Here is a 25,140-nt window from a genome sequence, read left to right as displayed (position 1 = left end):
AAGACCTGGAGGGAAAAATGAGATTGAAGAGAATGGAGAAGTTGGTTCCACAGGTGGGGGAAAAAGAGGAACAAATGAGTTGTGGTGAGCAGTAATCCTGGATTTGGTAGCTTCACCAGTAAGAGATTGATTGTGGACGGCATGTGTCCTGCAGAAACCCGGTTTGGGGGGGGGGGGTGAGGATGGGGGGAGCACAAAGGGCAGAGGGTGAGAGACAGAAAGGAGGCGGAAGAACACAGAGAGAACACCAACCTGTCTGCGATGGCGAAGTGATAGGCCCATATACTCAGCTTCATCTTGGGAGATTCCAATAATCTTGAAGGCCTTGGTTTCCACAGCGTCAAGTTGAGCAAGATCTGATCAGGGGAGCCAGCCCAGAGGGAAGAGCAGTACTCCATCATGCTTCTGATGAAGGCCTTGTCGGTGGACGGGAGTTCAGGAGTGCCAGGAAAGTATTTTGTATGACGGAGGATGCCCTGTTGGTGGTTAGCTTTGGAGGCCGACTTTGAAATGTGGTTTGCCCAAGATAGATAATGACTGATCGTGAGATTCAGGAGCTTGAATGACTGAACTGCCCTCAAGAGGATTGTTAACAAAGTAGATGGAGGTGGGGTGAAGGGTTGCCAGAAGATCCTTTTGGAGACAGATAGGAGAGAGAAGACATATTCCAAGTGTTTAACCATCTCATGATTTTTGTTAAATCATGAAGAGAGGGAAGAGGCTGCAGCCTTCCTGTCTGAAGGATGATGGATGTCATGGCAGAGGATGGAGTCGTCAACGAATAAATCATGGAGGATTTTCGAGAGAATCTTGGAGATAATTTTTAAAGATCAAGAATAGGACTGGGCCCATTACAGTGCCTTGGGCCACTCCAGCCTTGACAGAGACGAGATTCTGTTGCGATCCACACATTGTCCATAAGAGTCGAGGAAGTCAGCAAGACGTGTGGAGTTGGCCTTGGATGCCATAGGCAGAGAGTTTCGAGAGTAAAGCAGGATGTCCTGTTCCTAATATATGTAAAGGACCTCTCCATTGCTCTGGAAGGACCCCTCCATTCCTCTGGAAAACACTCTTCCTTTTCATAGATGATGCATTGTGCTCTGCAGTGCACTCTCTGTTGATCCCAAATTTATTAAATGCAGTTCTGAGGCACAAGTCTTTCAATCCTGGCAAAACTCAGTCTCTCCCTTTCGCTCCAGAAGAATTATCAAACGAACTCGTCTATTTCCATGCTCAACCTCTGGAAGAGCTTCAGTCTCTTGAACTTCTAGGCTTCACCATCAGCTACGACCTCTCCTGTACTGACCATATCGCAAAGCTGACCTAAAAAGCCAGCCACAGATTGGGCCTCCTCCATCATTACAGGTCATTCATTGAAAATCAGATCTCGACTCAAGGCCTTGTACCTGTAATTCAGTGGAGTACCACTTCTCCTTCTGGATTTGTGCCACAACATCACATCTGTCGCTGCTGGATTCTATAGGATCGAAAGCTTAACAATATTGGAACCACCCGCTGTGAGGCAGAAGCACAAAGCCTGTTGATCATGCATTACAGGCAGGTTAGTGGCCTTATTTCACCTCGAGTTGGGTTGGTAACCTCCTCCAGTCCTGCTGCTTCTGCTCTTTCACCTCTCTGACCCTCATCAGCTTCTCCTGGATGCATGCATGCATCCTTCCAGTAACACCTTCCTGTTTAACTCCAAAATCAAGGCTTGTCACACACCACTCTTTTATTCTTCTTCTTTTCTATTTGTGGAACTTCTTTTCTGAGGCTGTTCAATCTGCTGACTCTTACCTCCAAGACTTCAAGATGGCAGTACACCACTCTGTCACATAATCTCCCATCCCTACCCATGACACTTTATTCCCCCCATTAATGCTGTACAACCCAGCCATCTTACTTGCAGGTTTCCTCTCCTCCTATCTAATAATTCCCTTGCTTGTTGCATCCACCTGTTATACCCCACTGGCTGTACATCGTCCTTTTTCGCTCTGTCTCTTGGCTCTTCATCCTTCCGAGGTCGGCAAAATGAGTGCCAGCATGCTGGTATACTGTGTCGGAGTGGCGACCCGTCCAGGATTGTGCCCAATACCCAAGGAGACTGCTTTTAAGCAGCACCAATGCTCTGCACAGAGTATGGTCCCAATGTCCTCCTCCTCGCTCTTCCACGCGTCTATTTTTTGGATACAAAAGACAACAACAAAAATTGCACGAACGCCTAACAAGATGGCTAGAAAAGTTACAAGAATAGCATTTGATCGAGCACATACCTCCACCAGGCTGAACAGTTTACGTTTTGTATCCCACTGACAGGCCGGATCTGTCTCCGGACCTTCACCAAAATCTAATCGATTTCTTGTTCTTGTCACCTACCCAAATCATCAACCAGGTTTCGTCCAAATCCTTCCATAACTTTTTGAAATATTGTGCTATACTGTATAGTATTTTGCAATTGTGTATCGTTTTTGGCCCTATTTCTTAATTGTGAATAATTATCACTCGAAAAAATTCTCGTATCCGGAACAAGATTCAGATCTTCACCAAAATCTAATGAATTTGTCCTCTTCACATACCAAGCTTGTCACACAATTACTCAATCCAATATGGCTGCCAGACCACGTGACCTCGTAGTTTTAATTTAATATTTTCCCTTTGGGTCATCGACCATACATATGAAGTTTCACATCTATTGGCTGAAGGAGACCTGTCCACCAAGTTTCATCTGAATCTGTCCATAACCTTTTGAGATATCCTGCTCACTGACAGACAAACGGTGATGCATTCATAACCTCCGTCCACCTTTGGTAGCGGAGCGAATATAACACTCAGGATTTCCTCTTGCACTTCTTGCAAACAGTTGGTGCACATGGATCCAAATCATAATCGAAGATTCGCCTTTTTCTCCCCCCTGAATTTCTTTGGTAGGCTACAAACTCTTCTGCTATACCATGTTATAACACACATGGGTGGAAAATTTGATCTCATTGTACGCTCACAAGCTTTAACATTGCTATATATGAGATGGAGTCATCGTGTGACAAAGTGGTCACAAATGATCATCCCAGATATGGAATTTTACGCTTAGCCAGGTGTTAAAAGCCTGGCTAAATGTAAAATTGTTCATCAGATTCGTAAACGACACCATTGGTGCTTTAACATTTGCAAGCTGTAACCAGATAGGAGATTCAGCTTGACTTTCCCTTTGATAGTCATGAACGCATTTAGATCTAATTCTGTCGAGAAGCGACCTCAAGAGAGACGAGCACGCTGATCCTAACTATATGTGCTGGTTATTAACTATACTACGATTGTTTTTCACATGCTCGAGTATTCGAACTCGGAATTTCTCCACGATGTCGTCTTGTGAAACGTTTTGGTTTGGATGTATACTTAAATGGTGTGGATTGCCAAGGCAGAACATCCTTGCATTTTCTTGTTCTTCTTTATAGCTTGCATCTGTTTATCAACCCGTACTGTTTGCCTTGACAAATTGGAAATGACTATATATAATGGTGGCATTTATGCAGTCTTTGGACCTTGGCTTTGACCTTGCAAATGACACGCGAGGTTACTTGGAGAGTTGTGCCCATGATTCTTTGCACTTGCTTCTTGTTCCACTCCAGAGCTTTTTGATGCTGACGTTACTCAACAATGTGATACAATATTCCAGGTGCAGGACAATATATTGCTCGTAATTCTTACTTTCAGGACACATTGTCATTGCTTCAGCCTTCTGGCCGTTCCAACTCCCGTACTATGATTATAGCCAACAATCCATTCTCAAACAGAGCTTATTTCTCCATAAAAAGATTCTGAAAGCATTATGTAATCAATAACGTATATAAAGATGTACCTAATGGGTTCTGGAAATGTGTTGCCATAACGTCATGCAAGAGAGAGTGGGATGGATAGGGGAGTTGGGTGTGGAGTGGGAGGGGGGGGGGCATCTGCTGCTTTTGTCGAGGCACCATGTGCCTTTCAAGGACAGGCAGAGTTCCATTGTCCTGTCTCACTGAATCATCAAAAGCTTGCCAGTACACTATGTTTCCTCGGGCAACAGTTTGTGAGGAGTTCACTGCAATGGTTTGAGACATAGATCAATTTGTCTTGAGGTTATTCAGTTTTTGAAGTGACAAAAATATCATTGTATGGTTCATTACTGTTACTGTTTGCTCCATGAGGGAGAACATCTTGATCAATGTTGAAAAACAAACGATGCTTGTTTTGTCTTTACACACGATACCATTGCAGGTCAACCGACGTACGATCTATGTTGGCCGTGGGAATATGGGCCAGCCCGGAACAGCCAAATTTCCAGACAACACTATAATTTCATCCAAGGTGAAGCTTTTCATGTAATACAAGATTTTACAATCGCATGTATTGTTTGTTTGTTTTTTTTTGTCTTCATAGTGCTTCTGATGCATTGAGAAAAGTTCGATTTCAATCTTTACAAAACATCTCGACTCGAGTTTCTGGAATAGGGGAAAAGATGAGAAGAATACAAGGGTGACGGGGGATGTTCAGAGATTAAATATAAATGCATATAATGTGTACACTGCATGGTATATTATTTGTTCATAAATTAATTGTTGAAATTCCTTCATTCACATAATGATGAAATGATGCACAGACAAAGATGACTAAACTCCACGGCAATGGAATTCGCTCAATCAAAAATTTATTGGGAGATGTGATGAGATTCATCGGATTTCACAAGAAATCTTGGGGATTTTTTTTGTTGTTGTTGGAAGGGTCACCAAAAGTTCACAGACCTGATGTCGTTATTGCTGCTAATTGAGACGGTGCAAGAGCACATGCCTCCTGGAGATTGAATTGCCTTCTCGCTTCGGTGCATGTTTAAAAGCTCCATGATTGTGTTTAAAAGCTCATATACTACGTTGGTGCGAGCTGCCCGAAAGGCTCGAATTAATACCTTATCATAATGGGGTTTTTTAATTTGCCTTCACATCGATATCTTGTCCAGGCACCGAAAGATGTCACTGCTTCTCGATAGATGTTATTAACATTTGATGTGTTTTTCATTGAAATAAAAAAAGAGGTTCAATCTTGTTTGGAAAGAAGAGAAGAGAAAAAGAATCAAATTCACCATTGCATAGATTTGTGTAAAAAGCTATTGGTAAAAACCTTGACCAGACTCACTGAAATTGTGCTTGGAGCATCTGCTCTCGTCTTGGTAGGTCGGCAGTTTTAATCCCGACTCTGGCCGAGTCAGACCGAAGACTTAGAATGGTTCATGCTGCTTCCTCGCTTGACATTCAGAATTTGGAGTACAAGCCATGCATTAACCTCATTGGGGGCAGGGAAAGGTGGGGAGAGGTAAATCATTGCTCCGCGAGAAAAAAACGACGTCATAAGATATAGTCTACACCCAGTGCACACCGAGAAGTTGCATCACTTCTGTCAAGCTCATCATTTGTCTGATGTCAAGTGATATGTTGTCTAATGTTTCTGACTGATGACATTGATAGTTTCAACCTATATTCCCCATGACTAGTCAATCGTATATATGAAGTTTCGCATCGATTGATGAAGCGCTTCAAGAGAAGGAAATTAACACTGCAGGACTGGTCTCCTGGGAAATTGGAAATCGGCCAACATCACAGCATTACATAAAAAGGTGCAAAAACAGATTCCCTTAACTACAGCCCAATTAGCTTACTTCCAATTATCAGCAAGGTCATGGAATCCATCATCACAGTTGACATAAAATCATTCCTTTTCTCCAACAGCCCCATCTCAAATCATCAATTTGGATTCAAACCTGGTCACTCTACCTTGGACATGCTGCTTCTACTCTCCCAACAACGGTGGAGGCCCTCAATATCATACATGAGATCAGGGCCGTCTCTCTGGATATATCTCAAACTTTTGACGGTCTGGCATTCTACCTTCTTCTCCAAACGATCTGCTGATGGAATCCAAGGCCAACTCCACTCTTGGATTACTGACGTCATCCAATCTCGTAGCCGTGTGGCTCTCAACGGAACCCTTTTATCTCCTCTCCCTGTCAAGGCTGGAGTATCCCAAGGCAGTGTTCTCTGCCCCATATTGCTCCTAATCTTCAACAATGATCTCACTGACTCTCTGGAAAATCCTCTATCTCTTTGCTGATGATTCTAATCTCTGCCATGACATCTCTCATCATTCTGAAAGAGAGGAAGCAGCCTCTTCCCTCTCCCCAGACCTTAACAAAATCACAAACTGGGCAAACACAAATTTGCTTATGTATCCATACTGTCCACCTTTTGCGTTCTCCTTTTCCCCACATCGTTGCCTGAATCCCTTTTTTGTCCGCCTCCGGCTACTTTCTCCCTCCCCCCTGTTGCTGGTGTTACCCCGTTCTCCTGATTTTTTTTTCCCTTTGTTATGTTGTCCTGATTTGTTCTGTGTAATCGCTCTTCCATGAGCCGAGACCATGTTTAATAATTTTTTTTCTTTAAACAACACCCCGACATGTATGTATCCTCTACAAATGTATCCCACACAAATGTTTTTCAGGAATGTCTCCCCCACAAATAGTGGGGTCCAACAGTATATGAAATTTCACGTCAATCGATCCAACGGTTCAAGAGAAGGAATTTTGTTTTTATGTTGATGAACGGCGTTCGTTCAAGTCAATACGCCCACGAGACCGCTTGACCGATGACGTTTTGGTTATCACCCTTGTGTCCCCAAGGGTAGTCTGATTGATATGCTTAGTTTCGGATCCATTGGTTTAGCAGTTTGAGAGAAGATGTTTTTTTTTTTTTAAAGGTTGTAGTTTCAATCCAACATTGCTGCCAGTCCATGTGACTTGTGTTTAAATATTCAACCTATATTCTCCATAGCTATTCAATCGTATGTATGAAGTTTAGCATTGATCTGGTGAGTTGTTCTGGAGAAGGTTTTTAAACTTCTTTTTTTAAATTATTTAACCATATTACCAATGACATCGTCAATTTAATTCTCTTGACAAATTTCTGAGTAGATCACCCTCAAGAATTTTCGTCTTGATCGGATAAGGATTTTGACACGTCCAATTATGGCTGGCATTCCACTTCACTAATGACAATATTTATCAAGCTTAGTCTCCATGGGGAGTACCTGACATGTGCCAAGTTTCAATTTTTTTATTTAGCAGTTTGGGAGATGTCCAAAGTTTTCAATTTTTCCTACATGGCTGCCATATCACATGACCGATGACATCATAGTTATTTATTATCAATGGGTACTCGTGAGATGGGGATGGGCCAGGCATCTGCCTAGGAGATGGCCAGACGGAGGCCCCTGGAGTACCGGCGGAAAGTGGATGCAGCGACACGCTGCTCTGGTGCATGCTCCTATACCTGACCTGACCTGGTACTCGTGCCAATGTTGAAAGGTTCATGTCAATCGGACAAGTGGTTGCAGAGAAAACAAGTTTAAAAGCAAATAAATGTGAAAAACGAAGGTGGAATAATAATGTATAAAAATAATAACCGATAAGAATAATCTGAACGAAATCAATAGGATACCAGTTAGGATGACTTGATCCCCTATAACTAATCATACTATAATGGAGTTATGGCGTGTGTGTGTGTGTGTGTGTGTGTGTGTGTGTGTGTGTGTGTGTGTGTGTGTGTGTGTGTGTGTGTGTGTGTGTGTGTGTGTGTGTGTGTGTGTGTGTGTGTGTGTGTGTGTGTGTGTGTATTTGTCTTTAGCCGAAGTTCCAAGCATTGCGTTTTTCACAAATTAAAATGAGCACACGACTCTTTTGGAGAAACTTAAGCTGAAATTCAATTGTAAAGATATATGTGCAGACAAAATAATTGAATTTGAATCAAGTTAAATAAATATAGGACCACTGGACCTCTATTGGCCCTGGCCTAATGTTGTAACCTAAATTTGGTAGCATTCTGACTGGTGGATCAGGAGAAGAAGAATTTAGAAGGAATTTGTGTGACCACCATTTTGACGCACTTTTGGTCATGTGATTGGCATGGCCTCCGCAATTTAACATCAGGATTCCGTCTTTATGTTGTAACCCAAATTTGGTAGCATTCTTACTCGTGGTTCTGGCGAAGATTTTTGAAGGAATTTATGTGATTTTTTCCCAAAAAATTGACTAAGTTGACCATTTTGACACACTTCCAGTCATGTGATCAGCATGACCTCAGCAATGTAACATCCCTACCTTGGCCTAATGTAACCCACATTTGGTAGTGACTGGTGAGTTTGGAGAAGATTTTTGAAGAAATTTACTAAATCGACCATTTTGACCGACTTTGTCGGAATGGGCTTTACAATCCCTGTAACCAGCCAGGAGAGGAACATTGTTGACAAATTTCAACCAGATCATCCCAGCGGTTTGGCCAGAGAGGTTGAAATTGGAGACGAATGGACGGTGCGTGATGACAATACCTTATCTAGAATTTAAATTTCAGATAAGTTGATCATCTTGCCTACCCTATGCATCCTCTCCTGCCACTCCATTCCTCCCAACACCCATTATTTGTCCAAGTCTCCCTCTATCTTGGCTTTCAACTCTGCTGTTGGTGTCCTACCCCCACTCTCTCCACTGTTCCTTTTGTCCTGTTACGTCCTGATCCGTTCAGTGTTCAAGCTTTTATATGAGCCTCGACTCTGTACGGTGCCTTTAGAAAGTATTCATACCCCTCGACTTTTATCACATTTTGTTGTGTCACAGCCTCCATTTAAAATGGATAAAATTTCACTTTTTTTTGTCACCGATCTACACAAAATATCCCATAATGTCCAAGTGAAAACATGTTTTTAGAAAATTTTCAAAATTAATTCAAAACGAAAAACTTGATTGTCTTCAATCAATAAGTATTCAACCCCTTTGCTATGACGCTCCAAATTGAGCTCAGGTGGATTCAATTTCCTTTGATCATCCTTGAGACATCTCAACTTGATTAGAGTCCACTTGTGGTCAATTCAATTGATTGGACTTGATTTAGAAAGAAACACACCTTTCTATACAAGCTCCCACAGTTGACGGTGCATGTCGGAGCAGAAAATCCACCATGACGTCCAAGGAGAACTGTCCAAAGAACTGTGAGGAGGCGTAGACCTGTGGAAGGGTATTAAACAATTTCTAGAGTGGTGAAAGTTCCCAAGAGCATAGTGAGCTCCATCATTAGGAAATGGAAGGAATATGGAGCCAGCCGTCCGACCAAATGGAAGGACCACCTTGGTCAGAGAAGTTCTTGTTTCTCAAGACTGCGTGGGGTGAAGTGTTCGATGAACTCTCCAGTTCATGTGTGGCCATTTCGCAAAAAAAATGTGTAGTCAATTCGTAGAATCATCGATAGTGTGTTTTGCAAAAAAAATCTGGGCTTCTTGTGTTTCTGTACAAGTACCTGAAAGATCTTGGCAGTATTGTTTCCAGTACCTTGAAATCAATTTATTTAGCAATATTTTTCTGTTTTATCAAGCGTGGCCATTTCTGTGATTGACTGGCCACATTCTTGGCCAGGAAAAAAAAATTGGTTGCCCACCCTTGCTCATGTAGTTTCTATCAGCTTTTCCTTCATGTATTTTCATTGCAGTTTTTCTTAAAAACAAACAAAGAAACAAGATGTTATTTCTGATTACTGCCTCCAAATAACCTGCAAACTGCGTTGCTTCTATTTGATGCGTACGGGTCGGACAGGTTTCAACGATGACAACTTATTCAGAGATCCTCATTAAAATCTTCGAGTTCGATTGTTCAACCCAACATTTTAAAGGCTTGTTTTATTATTATTTAACAACATATAACTGAAGGTAAAATGAAGGTCGATTTGTTAATTTTATTGATAAAATACTGATCAAATGATGGGTCTTCACTCATGACCACACATTTCAAGATGAGTTTGAGATGTTGATCCCACTTTTGAAGTTTATGCAATATTTATGAACGTCATTACAAAGTGCACTGCTCGCCATGCATGCCTCTCGCCAGCATGGTCATGAAGCTTTTCGGCACATTTGCCTCTGCAGTTTACTAGTGAGTTGTAAAAACGCACAGAAGGACTTGACCTTTTAGTAACTATGCCATTACATTATTATTTTGTTTGTTTGTTTGTGTCATCATAAACACTCACTTTGACCTTAAACTGTCTCCTTGGTCTTTATCAATAGCCCTCCATTCATGCCATCCTCTTTTGATGAGAAAATTCAATATTGCATTAAAAATTCATCATGTGTAATCTTCTTGATAATGTCCTGGCGGCTGGAGAGAGGGAGGGTGGGGAGGGTCATGTGTACAAGTCCATCTGCTCTTTTCTCTTTCCCTTTTTCCTGCTGTTTCCTATTGTCCCTAGTACACCATTTGGAACTTTGTCCCCAAGAACCTGTTTGAACAGTTCCGACGAATTGGGAATATGTACTTCCTTATGATCTTCCTTGTTCAGGTATTGCTATCACTGCAAAGAGCTGTTAAACTTTGACACAGAAAAACTGGAATAAAATAATTTCCAAATGCCAACTGAAGCTTAACGAGCCAATCATTCTGTGGATCGACTAACGTAGAAAATGGTTTCAAGCTGTTGTGCAATAGAACCCTCAGCAATATACATTCCTAAACTGCTCTTGGTCATTGTATTTTCTTTGATGAATCTTGTTTTTTTTGTTTGTTTGTTTTTGTATATAGAGTCGAGGCTCATGGAGGAGCTAGAAAACAGAACGGACCATGATGTAAAAGAACAGTAGGAAGAGGGAGCATGGGAACACACCAAAATGGAGTTGAGGAACAAAATAGAAAGACTTGGAGGAATAAAGTATTTGGGGAAGAATGAGAGCAAGGGGAAGACACGGAGTGACCAAGATGGATACAGAAGCAAACTCTCAATTACAGAAGTGGAGGGGAAAAGTAGAAACCCGGAAAGACTTGGGCTTGGGGGGTGGGGGGGATAATGATAAAACATTACAATGGTTTTGGCTGGGAGATGACCTGAGATGGTGGTAAACAGCTGGCTTGAAGTGTTGGAGGGAAGAATCAAATTGAAAAGATTGAGGAAGTTTGTTCCACAGGTGGGCAGGTGTGGGGAAAAGGAGGAATGAATGAGTGGAGGTGAGCATTGAGTCTGGATTTTAGGAGTCTCACCAAAAGGGGGTTGCTGGTATACCACATGTGCCCTGTAGAAATATGGGGGGGGGGGGGACAAAGCACAGAAAGGGCAGAGGGTGCATGACTAGAAAGGAGGCGGTAGAAGACTGGGAGACTGCCAACCTGTCTGAAATTTATATCTCCAGATACTCAGCTTCATTACAAGATAGTCCATTGATTTTCAAGGCCTTGGTTTCCACATTGTCATGCTGAGCAAGATGTGAGGCAGGGGCGCCAGCCCAGAGGGGAAGGCAGTACTCCATCAAGCTGCGGATGAAGAACTTGTCGGTCGGTGAAATAGTTAAGGCGTGCTAAGGAAGGATTTTGTATGATCGAGGATGCCCAGTTGCTGACTGGCTTTGGAGGCTGACTTGGATTATGTGGTTTGCCCAAGAAAGATCATGGCTGGTAGTTAGGTATAACAATGATAAACACACGTGGTGTCAATCTTGTCTGCCTTGTGTTGTGCAAATATCGTACGTAAAGTAGCGATTGTGACATTATGATGAGTCGCATGATTGATGCTTCGTGTGGCCATGCTGAATGTGTGCAGGTGATCATCGATTCCCCCACAAGCCCCGTAACGAGTGGTTTGCCTCTGTTCTTTGTCATCACCGTCACAGCCGTCAAGCAGGTGTGAAGTTGAACCTGTGCCCTTGAGGAGTTGGTATTGCTGATTAAAAATTGGAATTTCGTTCTTCATTTCCTTGTACATTGATCTAGACTCTTGAGAGAGGATGTCGTGGTGAATAATAAATGCCACACTGAAAGTGATTGTCTTGAGCACATCATTCAAGGTTCTCCATAAAGAGGAGTAAAGGAATATGTTATTTTATTTTCTCATTTTATTGTTTTTCTGGTGTGTTCGATCATCTGGTTTGCCTAAAGGGTTATGAGGACTGGTGCAGACACAAGACAGACAATGTTATGAACAATGAGCCGGTGCATGTTCTTCGAGGTCCTCAAGTATGCACGGAAAAATCCCGCGACATCCAGGTATGACAGCTCGCAACTCTGTCGGTTCCTTTTTCAAGATGAATGAGTCTCAAAAACAAATCGATTTATCTTTTTTGTCAATTATCCTGGCACCGGCACACAAATGTAACAAAACATAACTAGAACACCACTTGGTAGAGCGCATGCCTCCACCAGGCTGAACAATTTGTTTTGAATCCCACTGATACGCCGGATCTGCATCCGGACTTTAATCAAAACTTTATCGGCTTGTTCTTGTCACCTACCCATTCATCCACCAAGTGTTGTCATAACTCGTTCAAAACTTTTTGAAATATCCTGCAATATATCGTTTTTGGCCACATCTGTCAATGGTGAAGAATCACTTTTTAAAAAATTGACAAACTCTCTCATCCATCCATCCATCCATCCATCCATCCATCAATCCACTGGGACCATACTCTGCACAGAGCGTCGGTGCTGCTGAAGCAGTCTTCTGGGCTATTGGGCACAATGCTAGACGGGTCGCCACTCTGACACAGGATACTCGAATGGCTCAATCATCCCAGCAAGCTGGTACTCATTTTGCCAACTTAGGAAGGATGACAGGCTGAGTCAACCCTACCTAGTGTTAATTCAATGGCAGAGCAGGATTTTAACTCTGGACCCTCGGATCCCAAACCCACCACCCTAACCATCAAGCCAACACCAGGCATAATTCTCTTATCTGGATCCGGATCTTCACCAAAATCGAATCAATTCGTCCTTGTCATACACCCAACCTGCCCACAAGTTTCGTCCAAATCTGTCCATAACTTGTTGAGATATCCTGCTCATGAATAGGTAGACAGACAGACAGACAGATAGGGGTGAAAACATAACCTCAATCCACCTTCAGTGGCAGAGGTAATTGAAATGTTCTGTTTACATTAAAAGGATGTGATCATGGCTAGAAAAGTATTAGATATAAAAATGGTGATTGCGAATCTTGTGCAGGAATTTTTTCTGTTTCTCTAGGTTGGTGACATTGTACGTGTCGAGCAAGATGAGACGTTTCCCTGTGACTTGGTGCTTCTATCGTCAGACCGACAAGGCTTGTGCCACCTTACAACAGCCAGTCTTGATGGGGAAACAAACCTCAAGGTGAGGCGTTGACGATCTTGCTCCATGTCTTTATTGTGTGTTGCTTCAGTTGTAAAAGTTGCAATCAAAAACTTTTTGTGTTTTTCTTCACCCGGTGTCAAAATTCCAATTGCAAAAGGGGGACATTTTCTTCAATCACATTTTCCCGTTCTTAGCGGGGTTTGCGTCCACAAATCATTCTGTCGCCTTTGCAGACACGCACTGCTTTGCCGCAGACAGCCCACCTCTCATCTGAAACCCGGCTTTCCTCTCTAAATGCCGTCGTGGAATGTATTCTACCAGAACCGGATCTTTACAGGTACAATCACGTATTCATCTGTTGCCATCAAATCCATCGATCAACTTTAGCAGTTAGCTCAACGCCGACTCCCATTCTGACCCATGCAGGTTTAGTGGATCTATGGTAGTAATACGGGACTGCTCGCTTGGTGAAGGTGGGCCAGTGGACCGGTCTGCTGCACAGTGAGTGTGACCTCACTGTTTTTTTGTCCTCCCAATGTCAATGCTTTGAATTTAGTGGCACATTTGAGTCATAAGTGAGGATGGGCCTGTTTGCTTACAAAAGTGCCTTCGATTTCCTCATGTTAAACAAAGTGATTTTTCTTAACCCTTTGAACCCTGAGCTCCTTGGACACTCGGCTTCCCTACCCTGGGCTCCCTGGAGAAAAATCTAACCACTCGGATATCTGGAGGCTTGAATGGCGGCCAGTAAACCGGCCGCTTCGGTATATGAAAGTTTGAATAGCAGCTGGTAAACTGGCCAACAGGGTTCAAAGGGGTAATGGCATAATTTTCCACTGATTGATTAGTAATTGATTTCAATTGTATTTGACTATTCTATCAATATTCTATCAATTTGTTTCTCAAACAATATCTGCTCATTATTTCTTCACATCTCAAGGCCACTGGAGCAGGACAGCCTATTATTGCGAGGGGCTTCACTGAAGAACACAAAGTTTATATATGGTTAGTGCAACATATAACATGTATTGTTCGAATGTTCTTATGTGGGATGGGTGGAGAGTGCCTCCCATACAACGGCGAGAGTCCTTTGATTTTAATGGGACCTTTTCGATGGGGTTTTCCTGTAAACCTTAGCTCACTCAGGCTAATGTTAATGTCTATTCTGATTGTGGCTCGGATTTCATTTTGGTTAAACGGTTACACCGGTCGATGGATTTTCTTTGCAGGTTTCCATAAATACGAGTATTACGAGTATAAAATACGAGACAGCCATCAAAATGTATTTTGGCACAGGTACCATCTGTGGCCTCCCCACACCCCTCCACCTTTGCTCCATACATGCCCCTCCCCACCTCCTTCACCGTACTCCTATTTCTTCCCAAACACCTTTCCCTTCCTTCCACACACTTCCCACATACTCCGACCCTCTTTCCCCCTTCCTGTCATGCCTCATTTTCCTTTTTATTTTTATTTTTTCAATCACCGCAGTTTTATCCTCCTCTCTGCATCATACTGCCTTAGTTAATATATAATAAACAGGTGGCCCCAAATATGAGCGTAGCTGTACGAAATATGACCTCATGCAAACTTCTTACATTACTCGCATTCAAAGCACATTGATGATCCCAGTCTGGTGTTTAACTTTGTTTTCCCATTCGGCCACTGACCACAACAGCGCCACAGTCGGTCTTAAAGGAGGCATTTCTCATTTGTTGAAGGCGGGGGTTTTGTTCCTTATTTATTTATTTATTTTTGTTGTTGTTTCTGTTACGTCCTGATCCGTTCTATGTCCTAACTCCTCCACGAGCCTCGACTTTGCCTACAAAAAAATATTTTGCTGCAGGATTGGCAGTCTACACTGGGATGGAAACAAAAATGACCTTGAATTACAAGAGCAAGACATTAAAACGCTCCGTGGTGGAGAAGTGAGTTTGACTTTTATTTTGAGGTTCATTACTTACGCGTCTTCCTTACACGTGTTTCTCCTTTTTATGCCTTTAACATTGTTGGTCAAAAGGAATTTGTGGTTGCCCACCAACACTGAGTAGCTATGACTCAAATACACACAAAATGATGTATTCCAGCCAATGCTTCGTTTGATTACATCCTTTGTCTAGCTGAGTTTACAGCCTCAAAACGAACAGATTTTCACGTTTGGACTGCCAGGTCCATGAACAAGTTCTTGTTGGTGTACCTGGGACTGTTAGTACTGATGGCTCTGATCAGCACCCTGATGCAGCACTTCTGGTATGGAACTTTGCATGACTACACTCCCTGGTACAGAGATATGAATAAAAGCCACTTGGGTGTTTGGAAGGTATGTCACAGCTGAAGCTTTAGCATAAAGCAATTTACTTGCACTACCTGCTGAGACGTGTACATTATTAAAACGGTGTATTCATATCATGAGCAAGCAATTCTTCCACCCTGTCCATTAGTCCCTAAAAGTCGTCACGGATTTCCTCGCCTTCATGGTCCTCTTCAACTACATCATCCCAGTATCCCTGTACGTGACTGTGGAGATGCAGAAGTTCCTGGGTTCTCGCTTCATTTCCTGGGATCCAGCTTTAGCTGAGCCACAAACTAAGGAGCCGGCCATGGTCAACACATCTGACCTCAACGAAGAGCTGGGCCAGGTGCTGCAGCACATACTTTGATTGTAAACTGGGTGACTGGTTTTGATTATTGGCTGGTAAGCTGGATGAGGCAGGTCCAGCCCTCCGTATATACGGGGTGTTTCAAAAAGATTGATACAACTTTGACTTCCTGCCATGTCTTTGTTTTTTTGACCTATACCGTTTTCCTTTTCAGGGTTTGGTGGTGCTATCATGAAATTTGTTCCCTGGCATTTCTAGCTCCGTAACTCAACTATGCCATTGACAGTGAAGCAGAAGACAAAAGTAGTGGCTCTGTAGTGCGAGACTAAATCATATGAAGACGTCCAACGGAGTTTCTGCCGGGAATACGACCTCAGAACACGTGATCGACCCACATTGTGCCATTCAACGTATTGTGAAACATTTTGAGCACAAGGGTACAGTGCACAACCAGAACAAGGGCAACAACGGCAGGCCAGCATCAGTCACCAAAAGCCAAGCCAACATCGACGCCATGCGGGATTCTACAGTGGACAGTCCCAAGAAGTCCCACCGCCGGCGCTCCCGAGAGCTAGGCATCAAACCAACATCAGTCTGGTGTATCCTCACTAAGGAACTGAAGCTTTTCTCATACATCATCTCTATTCAGCATAAACTGAGTCAAGATGACATGAGAAGAGGACTTGACATGTGCAATTGGCTCAGCAACAGGATGGAGCAGTACCCAAACTGGATCAACCTGATCTGGTTCAGTGATTAAGCCCATTTCCACTTGAACGGTGCTATGAACAACCACAACAACATTTTCTGGCGGGTGTCTACATATGATAGTCTCATACGACAGAGCCACCACTTTTGTCTTCTGCTTCACTGTCATTGGCATAGTTGAGTTATGGAGCTAGAAATCCCACAGAACAAATACCACAATAACACCGCCAAACCCTGAAAAGGAAAACGGTACAGGTCAAAAAACAAATGGCAGGAAGTCAAAGTTGTATCAATCTTTTTTGAAACACCCTAACCTTAATACAATGCACAAATTTGGTCCATCCCTGGACCTATAATCTACACAAACCAGGGCAATCTCTGGGCCTACAAGCTGCATGAAAACCAAAGGAATGCTTGGGTCGATAAACTGCACTGATGAGGTCCATCCCAGGGCCTATAAAAATGCTGCACTAATTAGTACATCTCTGGAGCAAAAAGGTGTGCTCATCTGGTCCAATCTTAAGCCGTCTAACTGTGTGAAATGACTATGGCTGCGACCTGACACCAGTAAACAGTGCAACTGAGTCTGAACGCTCATTTTGCCACTTTTGAAATCTCATGATAGAATGAGGATTGAGATGGTAACATTCGATGAGGTAATCTTATTTCTCTTCTCCTTTTTATTGTTATTATTATTTTTTTTATTTTTTTGCACTCTGTACCACAGGTGGAGTTTGTTCTTTCAGATAAAACGGGCACATTGACAGAGAATATAATGGTGTTGAAGAAATGTTCCATTGGTGGCGTCAAGTATGACTACGAAGATGGGAAGTTGCTGCCGTCTGACTGCATGGATACGACGGATGGCCCACCACTTAACAGCCCACCACTTAACACTGTAAGACTAGCCATGCCTGACTTGATTACATTGAATATGGTGTTGGTCTTTTGTTTCTTGTACATCACATGCTCAAACACTCAAGGATGAGGTAAACAATAACTTGGCTAGTAATTGAAGATGTAACATGCATTTGACATGTTTTAAACCAATTGCAAACTGTTTGCTTGAAGGATTTTGGAGAAAATGCTGCAACCGAAAGGGAATTCTAGAATCCAGATAGTAAGGAGAAGTGAAAGAATGCAGATTGTTTTGAAGAGTCGTTGCTTTCCCATTCCAGCTTATGAAGTAAACTGGGTTTTTGACACATCCAGGGCCAAACCGAGTTAAGTGCATGAAAATAATGTTTCAAGGTCTGTGCACCTTTGGTGTTGATTGGAGTTCTTTCAGTTATTTTGAGCGTGATGCTAATTTTTGTTTAATAGTCGCCTGAACTTTGGATTCCTCTTTCGCAAAAGTTGCATCGTGTGGTGTGGCTCACTTTACTTCTCAGGGGGTCAGTTGATAATACACTTGAGGATTCAGACAGCCGAGTATGTGACTGTGGTCACCCAGATCAGACTATTCATCACATTGTGAATGAGTGTCACCTATGGGGTGCTGTAACTTGGCTGTCCAACTTAGACTTCGAGCTGTGAGCTTCAATTTGTCATACACAAGAAAAAGACTTGAAGATTTTGAGCAGCAACACAACTGCGCCCCCAGCAAATGATGCTACCCACATTCATGTGCTGCATCCAAAAGAAGAAGAAGAAGAAGGATGCTTAAACTAAACTCTTGATAAGTTGTAAAAGAAAGTTAACTCTTTTGTAGCCTGCCATTTTATATAATCTGGGAAACTCATCTCAATGCTACGTATTTATGTTTCCTGAACAGAGCTTGAGGGACCCTTGTTGCCTAATTAGAGCTGCTGCGCTTTGCCATACGGTGCACATCAGTGAATGCGATGAGGTTGACGGGCCTTTGGGTGGAAGGCAGACCAAGAGGTCATTACCAGAATACTATGCTTCATCACCAGATGAGAAAGCGCTTGTCGAGGCTGCCAGAGGGTGAGTGAATATTGCCATATGTCTTGTGCTCCTTTAATTCTGCTGCTGTTTCCGATTTTTCTCCTGCCATTTTCGAAATAAAGCGAATGATGGATATCTGTACGCAAGTCAATCCCATAAGAAATTACAAAATACGTTGTGCAGTACAAATTATTTTTAAAAAGTAAATTATTTTTGTGCCTGATCCTTCAGAAAGGTACATATAGATAAAAGAACATATGAGTTTCCTTGACTCACAATTACATGGTGTTTGTTTTAGCAAGTGACTTTTTTTTGGGGGTGGGGGGGATGGGGTTGTGCACTACGTCGAGGCTTGTGGAAAAGCTAGGACACAGAAGAGACCACAACAGAAAGAACACAGTGAAAAAGGGGAAAACACACCAGCAATAGGATAGAGAGACCCTGAGTGGAATAATGTGTGAGGAAGAATGGAAATATGGTGGGTGGGGGTGGGTGGGGGTGGGGGGGTGACAAAAGGGGTGAACAAACTGGATACAAGTTCAACTGGAACGTCACTCGGTGGAGAGCATACCTCTGCCAGGCTGACCAGTTTACGTTTTGTATCCCACTGATAGGCTGGATCTGCACCCGGATCTGAACTAAAATCGAATCTCCTTGTTCTTGTCACGTATTCAACTCACCCACCAAGTTTTGTCATAACTTGTCCACTTGAAATGTTGTGATTTATATCGTTTTTCGTTCCATCTGTCAATGGTGAAGAATCTCTGAAAAATTCTCTCATCTGTATCTTGACCAAAATCGAATCAATTTGTCCTTGTAACACACCCAACCTGTCCAACCTTAATCCGAATCCGTCCATAACTTTTTGAAATATCCTACTCACAGACAGACAGACAAACAAACAGGGGTGAAAATGTAACCTCTGTCCACCTTTGGTGGTGAAGGTAAATCAAGCACTAAGAGGGCTGAAAGAAGAGGACGGGAAAATAGGTCGCAATGGAACAAAAACGGAAAGAGTAAGAGGGAAAGAATAGAAACTCATGACCCTGGAAATAAGTTGTTGGGTTGGAGGGTTTATGAAGGTAGAAAACTTGGCACAAAGACAATACATGAGAGTATACAGGACAGATGCAGAAGAATTTGTTTTGTAATCCGACCAAAGATGGCCGACTGGTAGCCGTTGCAGTTGTTTTTTTTCTTTTTTTTTGATATGCCATTTATTATTTTTAGTCATTATTTTCTTAAATGGATTCTAATTATAAATCCTTTATAAAACATATCTGAGAATTACATGCAAAATTATTAAATTATTTTATCACAACTTAAACTCCTTTCAACAGAAGAATTTGTGAAACATTAAATTATAAGTTGTTGTTTTGTTACTATTGGTAGTAATAACTACACACATGTAATAATAGTAGTAGTCGTAGTAGTAGTGCTGTTGTTGGAATTGCCACAGTTATATTTAATGTCGCTCGCTCTCCTCACCTCTGCTAGTACACGGTCAGGACTGCAGTAGGTAAGGTGGAGCATTTTAAGAGAAAGCAGCACCGAGAGAGAGAGGGAGGGCAAGAAAAAAACAAATTACCAAAATGACACATTTATACGAATAAGAGCAAAGTGCCTTGTGGAGAGATACGACAAAGTGCTTCGTTTGTGGTCCAAGTTTCCTTAAAATTTTGAGCAGCGTTACCATATTCTGCCACCTTATATTCTGAGACAATTCATTGGCTGTTGATCGATGACGCCGCCATAATCTCCCTGTCAGTAGCATATTAACTTCAATATAGAGTAACTGCATGAACATCTCTGCATGGAGAAACTTTTCGGCTGCAGAACGGAGAAGCAAAATGTCCAAAGTTTGTTATTTCAACACCGCGTGGCTCAACCATCCGTAATTAGATTTCAATGAACACATCACGAAAAATTCCAGTTTATAAATTTGACTTTTTGTAACCAAGGGAGATAGACTGAGCACAGCTAAAATAACAGTATAACTTGTCTCCCCTTGAATGATTATAATCATAATTATGAATGATGAGTGAAATATTATCCTCATTTCTTGAACACACAAACCGTTCAATTTATTTTAATGGTACAAAACCAAGAAATAAAATAAACATTGAATGATAGGAAATTATGATTATAATAAAATATAATATAATTATATAAAATACTTAATTGAAAATTGTAAAACGGTAAATTATTAATAAGGTTATGATAATCAATTTTTTTATCATAGAAATTGTTCTGAAGTTTATGGCTTTGGAATCAAACCGTCTGAGAAAATAAAACGTACTGATATTTAATGAAATAAAAAAAAAATAACAAAAATTAAGGAACAATTTTAAAGTTGTGGTTTGAATGTAGAGAATATTTTTTTTATATTACTGATGACTGCTGATTTATTTAATAAATTGTGATATGAACTGTTACAGTGGATCCACAGATAGAGGTTGATGTAAGACCGGCACCAACCAGCACAGCAACTACTGCTACACCGAGACCAACAACAATAGAGGACTTTGTCACAAAGGATGAGGTGCTAAAGGCAGAGATTCTTTGGGCTTTACATATTATAGAGTCCCACCAATCATACAGGTCCTGTCAAGTTATTGGAACACTCTTACACAGGATGTTCCCAGATAGCGGCATTGCATCACAATTTCAATGTGCAGAAAAGAAGGCTTCCTACTTAAACGTATTTAGTCTTGCACCGCACTTCAAAGCGCTTCTGAAACAAAAGGTTAACAGCAGTTATGTGCTACTCTTTGATGAGTCCTTGAATAAAATAAAAAAATCAGAAGAAGCAGATGGATTTTTACATCCGTATTTGGGACAATGATGAGGAAAAATCACGATACTTGGACTCAAAGTTTGTCGGCCATTGTACTGCTGATGACATGCTCGAGGAATTTAACACCATGTTGGAGGGTTTAAATCCACGCAACCTGATACAGATCAGCATGGACGGGGCCAGCGTGAATTGGAAGTTCCATCGCAGCATGCAATCACAAATGGAGACAAATTACGGGAAATCCTTGTTGGATGTAGGCTCATGTGGACTGCACATCCTACATGGTGCGTTTCAGACCGGCATGGAGAAGTCGGAAATAGGAATTTCTTCACTTTTAAGGGCCCTATACACCCTGTTTCTTGACTCACCTGCACGTAGAGAGGACTATCTTCGTGTCACAGATGGCACCAAGCTACCGCTAAAATTCTGCAAAACAAGATGGTTAGACAACTCACCCTGCGCACAAAGAGCGATAGAAATATGGGACAGTGTTTGCAAGTATGTTGGAGAAGTGAGAAAAGAATCAGTTCCTAACCTTGACAACCAGTCCTTTTCCACTGTGAAAAAATTTGTTCAAACTCCTCTCACGCTGGCAAGATTGAAATTCTTCTTTGCCGTATCCCAGGAAATTTCACCATTCCTGACAACCTATCAAGATGATCGGCCCTTGTTGCCTTTTATTTCACTTGATTTGCATGAGTTGATACTAAGCTTACTTCAGAGATTTGTAAAGCACTCAGTCACAGAACCTCTCACACCTGTAAAGCTGGCGTCGTTTGATGAAAGAAAAGTTGACAACAATGCCGATCTGTCCAAGATTGACATTGGACTGGCTGCCGACAAAGCTCTGAAAGAAGCTGTTCGCTCCATGAAAGCATCTGATAGAACAGTTTTCGAGTTTCGCAATGAATGCAGACGGCTTCTTGTGGAATTAGTGTCAAAGCTGATTGAAAAGGCACCAATCAAATATGCCCTTGCCAGACACTTAGCATGTCTGGACCCAAGACATTTCAACGAAAAGGAAGTAGCCATCCGCTACATGCGCAGAACAGTGAGTGCCATTTGAAATGCCAAGTGGATAACACCAGAAAATGGTGATGAGACTGTCTGCCAGTATGAGACTATCTGCAAAATGATGAGACTGTCTGACGCTTCAGTCAAACACGCACACTTCAGTCGAAAGAAAGATCGCGTCGACCATCTGTGGCATGCAGACATTGCAAAAAAGCTGAAGTTCAGTAATCTGTGGGAGGTTGTGAGAACTTTTGCTACTGTCCCATGGACAGGCTACAGTTGAAAGGGGCTTCTCGATAAACGAAGACATTGAGGTGAAAAATCTGAGAGATGAGTCCTTAATTGCCCAGAGAGTAATCTGTGATCATCTTCTCAATGTCGGAGGGTTGCAGAAAGTTGAACTCGACAAGAAGCTGTTATTGTCTGCAAGTGCTGCACGAAGGAAGTACCAAGATTACTTGGATGAGCAGAAGCGAAATAAACAGCTGGCCTCTGTCTCGGACAGAAAACGAAAGATAGAAGAAGAATTATCGGACTTAAAATCGTGCCAAAAAAGACTCAAAACAGACATTGACTTTATGCAAAAAACGGCAGACGAATTTTCATTGAGAGCAGAAACAGAGAGAGATTTGTCATTTGTTAGTAAAGCTAACAGTTTGAGAGAGTCCTCCCAAAAGAAAGAAAAAGAATTGATAGAGTTGAAGAAACTTGTGGAAGAAAATGTTAGGCTTCTGAGAAACCTGTAAATGCTTGTGGCACTTACGGATGACATGCTCGTTAGTTCAACAAAGGTGACTTGTTGATAACAAGTGACATTAAATGCAAAAACTTCTGAGAAAGTATGTAAAAAGTATTTTCTTCACAGATTTATTAATATATACATTTTCTTGTCTCGTACGATAAAACAGTGTTGTGTGAAATTGCTTTTAAATTTTGCAGCTTAATTGCGGCTTTTAAGATAAGTATATAAAAGTGTTTTTTTCCAAAGATTTGTAGTTTTTAAATTAATATTGTTACGGGGCCGGGTATCGGTGGCGAGCACGACCGGTAGAGGGAGCAGTAGAGTCGGCTCCATCGAACACACCAGAATTTAGGTCGTGCCTTTTGGATAAGTTTGAAAGGCACGGGTCCCTTACTGGACCATGAATCGCCAATAATTCGACCGCGTGGGGTAGAGTCAATTGCCAAACTTCAATATACCTAATTACCCACGCGGCAAAGCTACCGGGGAATTCACACCCTCGATGGACCTCGAGCGGAACGAGCCGTTACCGAGCCCGAACCGTGTGTAACCCGAGCGGACATTACCAAGGCCCGTCAGACCAAATGATCAATTTACGGCCTCGCTATTTCTCAGTACACACCGTGCCAAGCCAATGAAAGAAACACAGGAACGAGCTGGAACATTTAACAAAAGGGATATTTATTTATAACGGAGCAGGGGAGCACACAAGAAGGCAGAGTTAACCGAATACTGAAGGAATAGCAATTTATGTACAAGCACTTATGCAGTTTTACTTAATCGACTGGCACCACAAACACACACACACGTACACCCAAAAAGAAATTGACCCATCAGGTCTTTATTGGAGGCCTCCAGCTCGAGGAAAGGTGAGCTGGAGGTCAGAGCCTATTCTCGGACCTCTCCGCCTCGTGCGGTCTTTGATGATCTGGTGAGGCAGGACTCGAACCTGCCACACAATGCCGCTCCAAGCCCAGGCAGGCGATCCTCGCGGGACAGGCTCGCAGGCACACAGGCCACAAGAGAAGACGCTCTGTTGGCGGGACCCCAGGAAGGCGACGACTGGCTTCAGAAGACCACCAGACGTCGGAAGACCAGAAGACAACTCTCAACAACTCTGTCTCTCAACAACGCTCGTTTGGCCCATGCGCACCTCTCTTATCCCCTGCTCACACTCCCTCATTGGGCAGAGAGAACGCTCTATGCCCATATTTGGAGCCAAGCCAGAACGAAACACTTATGCCCATATTTGGGGCTAAGCCAGAGCGTAACACTTGTGCCCATATTTGGGGCTAAGCCAGAGCGTAACGCTTGTGCCCATATTTGGGGTGAAGCCAGAGCGTAACGCTTGTGCCCATATTTGGGGTGAAGCCAGAGCGTAACGCTTGTGCCCATATTTGGGGTGAAGCCAGAGCGTAACGCTTGTGCCCATATTTGGGGTGAAGCCAGAGCGTAACGCTTGTGCCCATATTTGGGGTGAAGCCAGAGCGTAACGCTTGTGCCCATATTTGGGGTGAAGCCAGAGCGTAACGCTTGTGCCCATATTTGGGGTGAAGCCAGAGCGTAATGCTTGTGCCTATATTTGGGGCTAAGCCAGCACGCCAACGCCCAGAGTAACCCCGCCTAGCACACTGGACTCCGCCTACGTACGTGCTGACACGCACGCGTGCAATGGTGCCGGTGGATGATGGTGGAAGGAAGCGAGGGCAGGTGTCGTTGTTGTGGTTGTTGGAAATTGAAATCCTAACTATCAAAATAACTCACAGCGCACGTACAATTAATCGCCCATTAAACATAGGACGGGACCCTAACTAGAAACGCATACTTACCGACATAGCTGATCTATAGGACCCGGCTGTTGTGTGCAGTACGCTTCCAAATTCGCAACAATATATACGTTTTCATGTTTCATGCAGTAAAACAGTATTGTGTGAAATTAACTTTACTTACATGTATTGCAGTTCAATCAGGACTTTTAAGATACGTACATGTATCTGTAAATGCTTATTTTTGCAAAAAAGTTGAGAAAGAATGCAAAAGTGTTTTGTTTTGTTAGCAAAGATTTATAGTTATTTAATTAATATATGTTTTCATGTTTCATACAGTAAAACAGTATTGGGTGAAATTACCTTTACTTACATGTATTGCAGTTCAATCGTGAAAACAATTAATAAAAAAGACTGATTATAGAATTTTGTGCATTCCTTCAATCAGT

At 42.3% G+C, this 25,140-nt stretch overlaps 1 protein-coding gene across 8 annotated transcripts in view; it reads left to right on the top strand.

The window, feature by feature from the left end:
* Positions 1-25,140, top strand: part of LOC147012981 (phospholipid-transporting ATPase IF-like) — a 166,292-nt gene that overhangs the window by 98,077 nt on the left and 43,075 nt on the right. For 6 of the 8 annotated variants that reach the window (XM_085854394.1, XM_085854399.1, XM_085854398.1 and 3 more), the window contains 13 exons: positions 4,255-4,344; positions 10,314-10,403; positions 11,652-11,732; positions 11,987-12,094; positions 13,070-13,195; positions 13,390-13,493; positions 13,583-13,657; positions 14,097-14,161; positions 15,003-15,084; positions 15,326-15,476; positions 15,598-15,795; positions 17,192-17,362; positions 18,239-18,411. In XM_085854394.1, the coding sequence (XP_085710520.1) occupies positions 4,255-4,344; positions 10,314-10,403; positions 11,652-11,732; positions 11,987-12,094; positions 13,070-13,195; positions 13,390-13,493; positions 13,583-13,657; positions 14,097-14,161; positions 15,003-15,084; positions 15,326-15,476; positions 15,598-15,795; positions 17,192-17,362; positions 18,239-18,411 (1,514 nt within the window). The remainder of the gene's footprint in view (positions 1-4,254; positions 4,345-10,313; positions 10,404-11,651; positions 11,733-11,986; positions 12,095-13,069; positions 13,196-13,389; positions 13,494-13,582; positions 13,658-14,096; positions 14,162-15,002; positions 15,085-15,325; positions 15,477-15,597; positions 15,796-17,191; positions 17,363-18,238; positions 18,412-25,140) is intronic. The other 2 variants (XM_085854401.1, XM_085854402.1) reach the window with 1 other exon arrangement.

Source organism: Eptatretus burgeri, chromosome 14, assembly GCF_056783735.1.
Source record: "Eptatretus burgeri isolate ZD-2024b chromosome 14, Ebu_testis_v1, whole genome shotgun sequence".
NCBI lineage: Eukaryota > Metazoa > Chordata > Myxini > Myxiniformes > Myxinidae > Eptatretus > Eptatretus burgeri.
The sequence above is the reverse complement of the archived record's forward strand: the minus strand, read 5'-3'. Positions and strand labels throughout refer to the sequence as shown.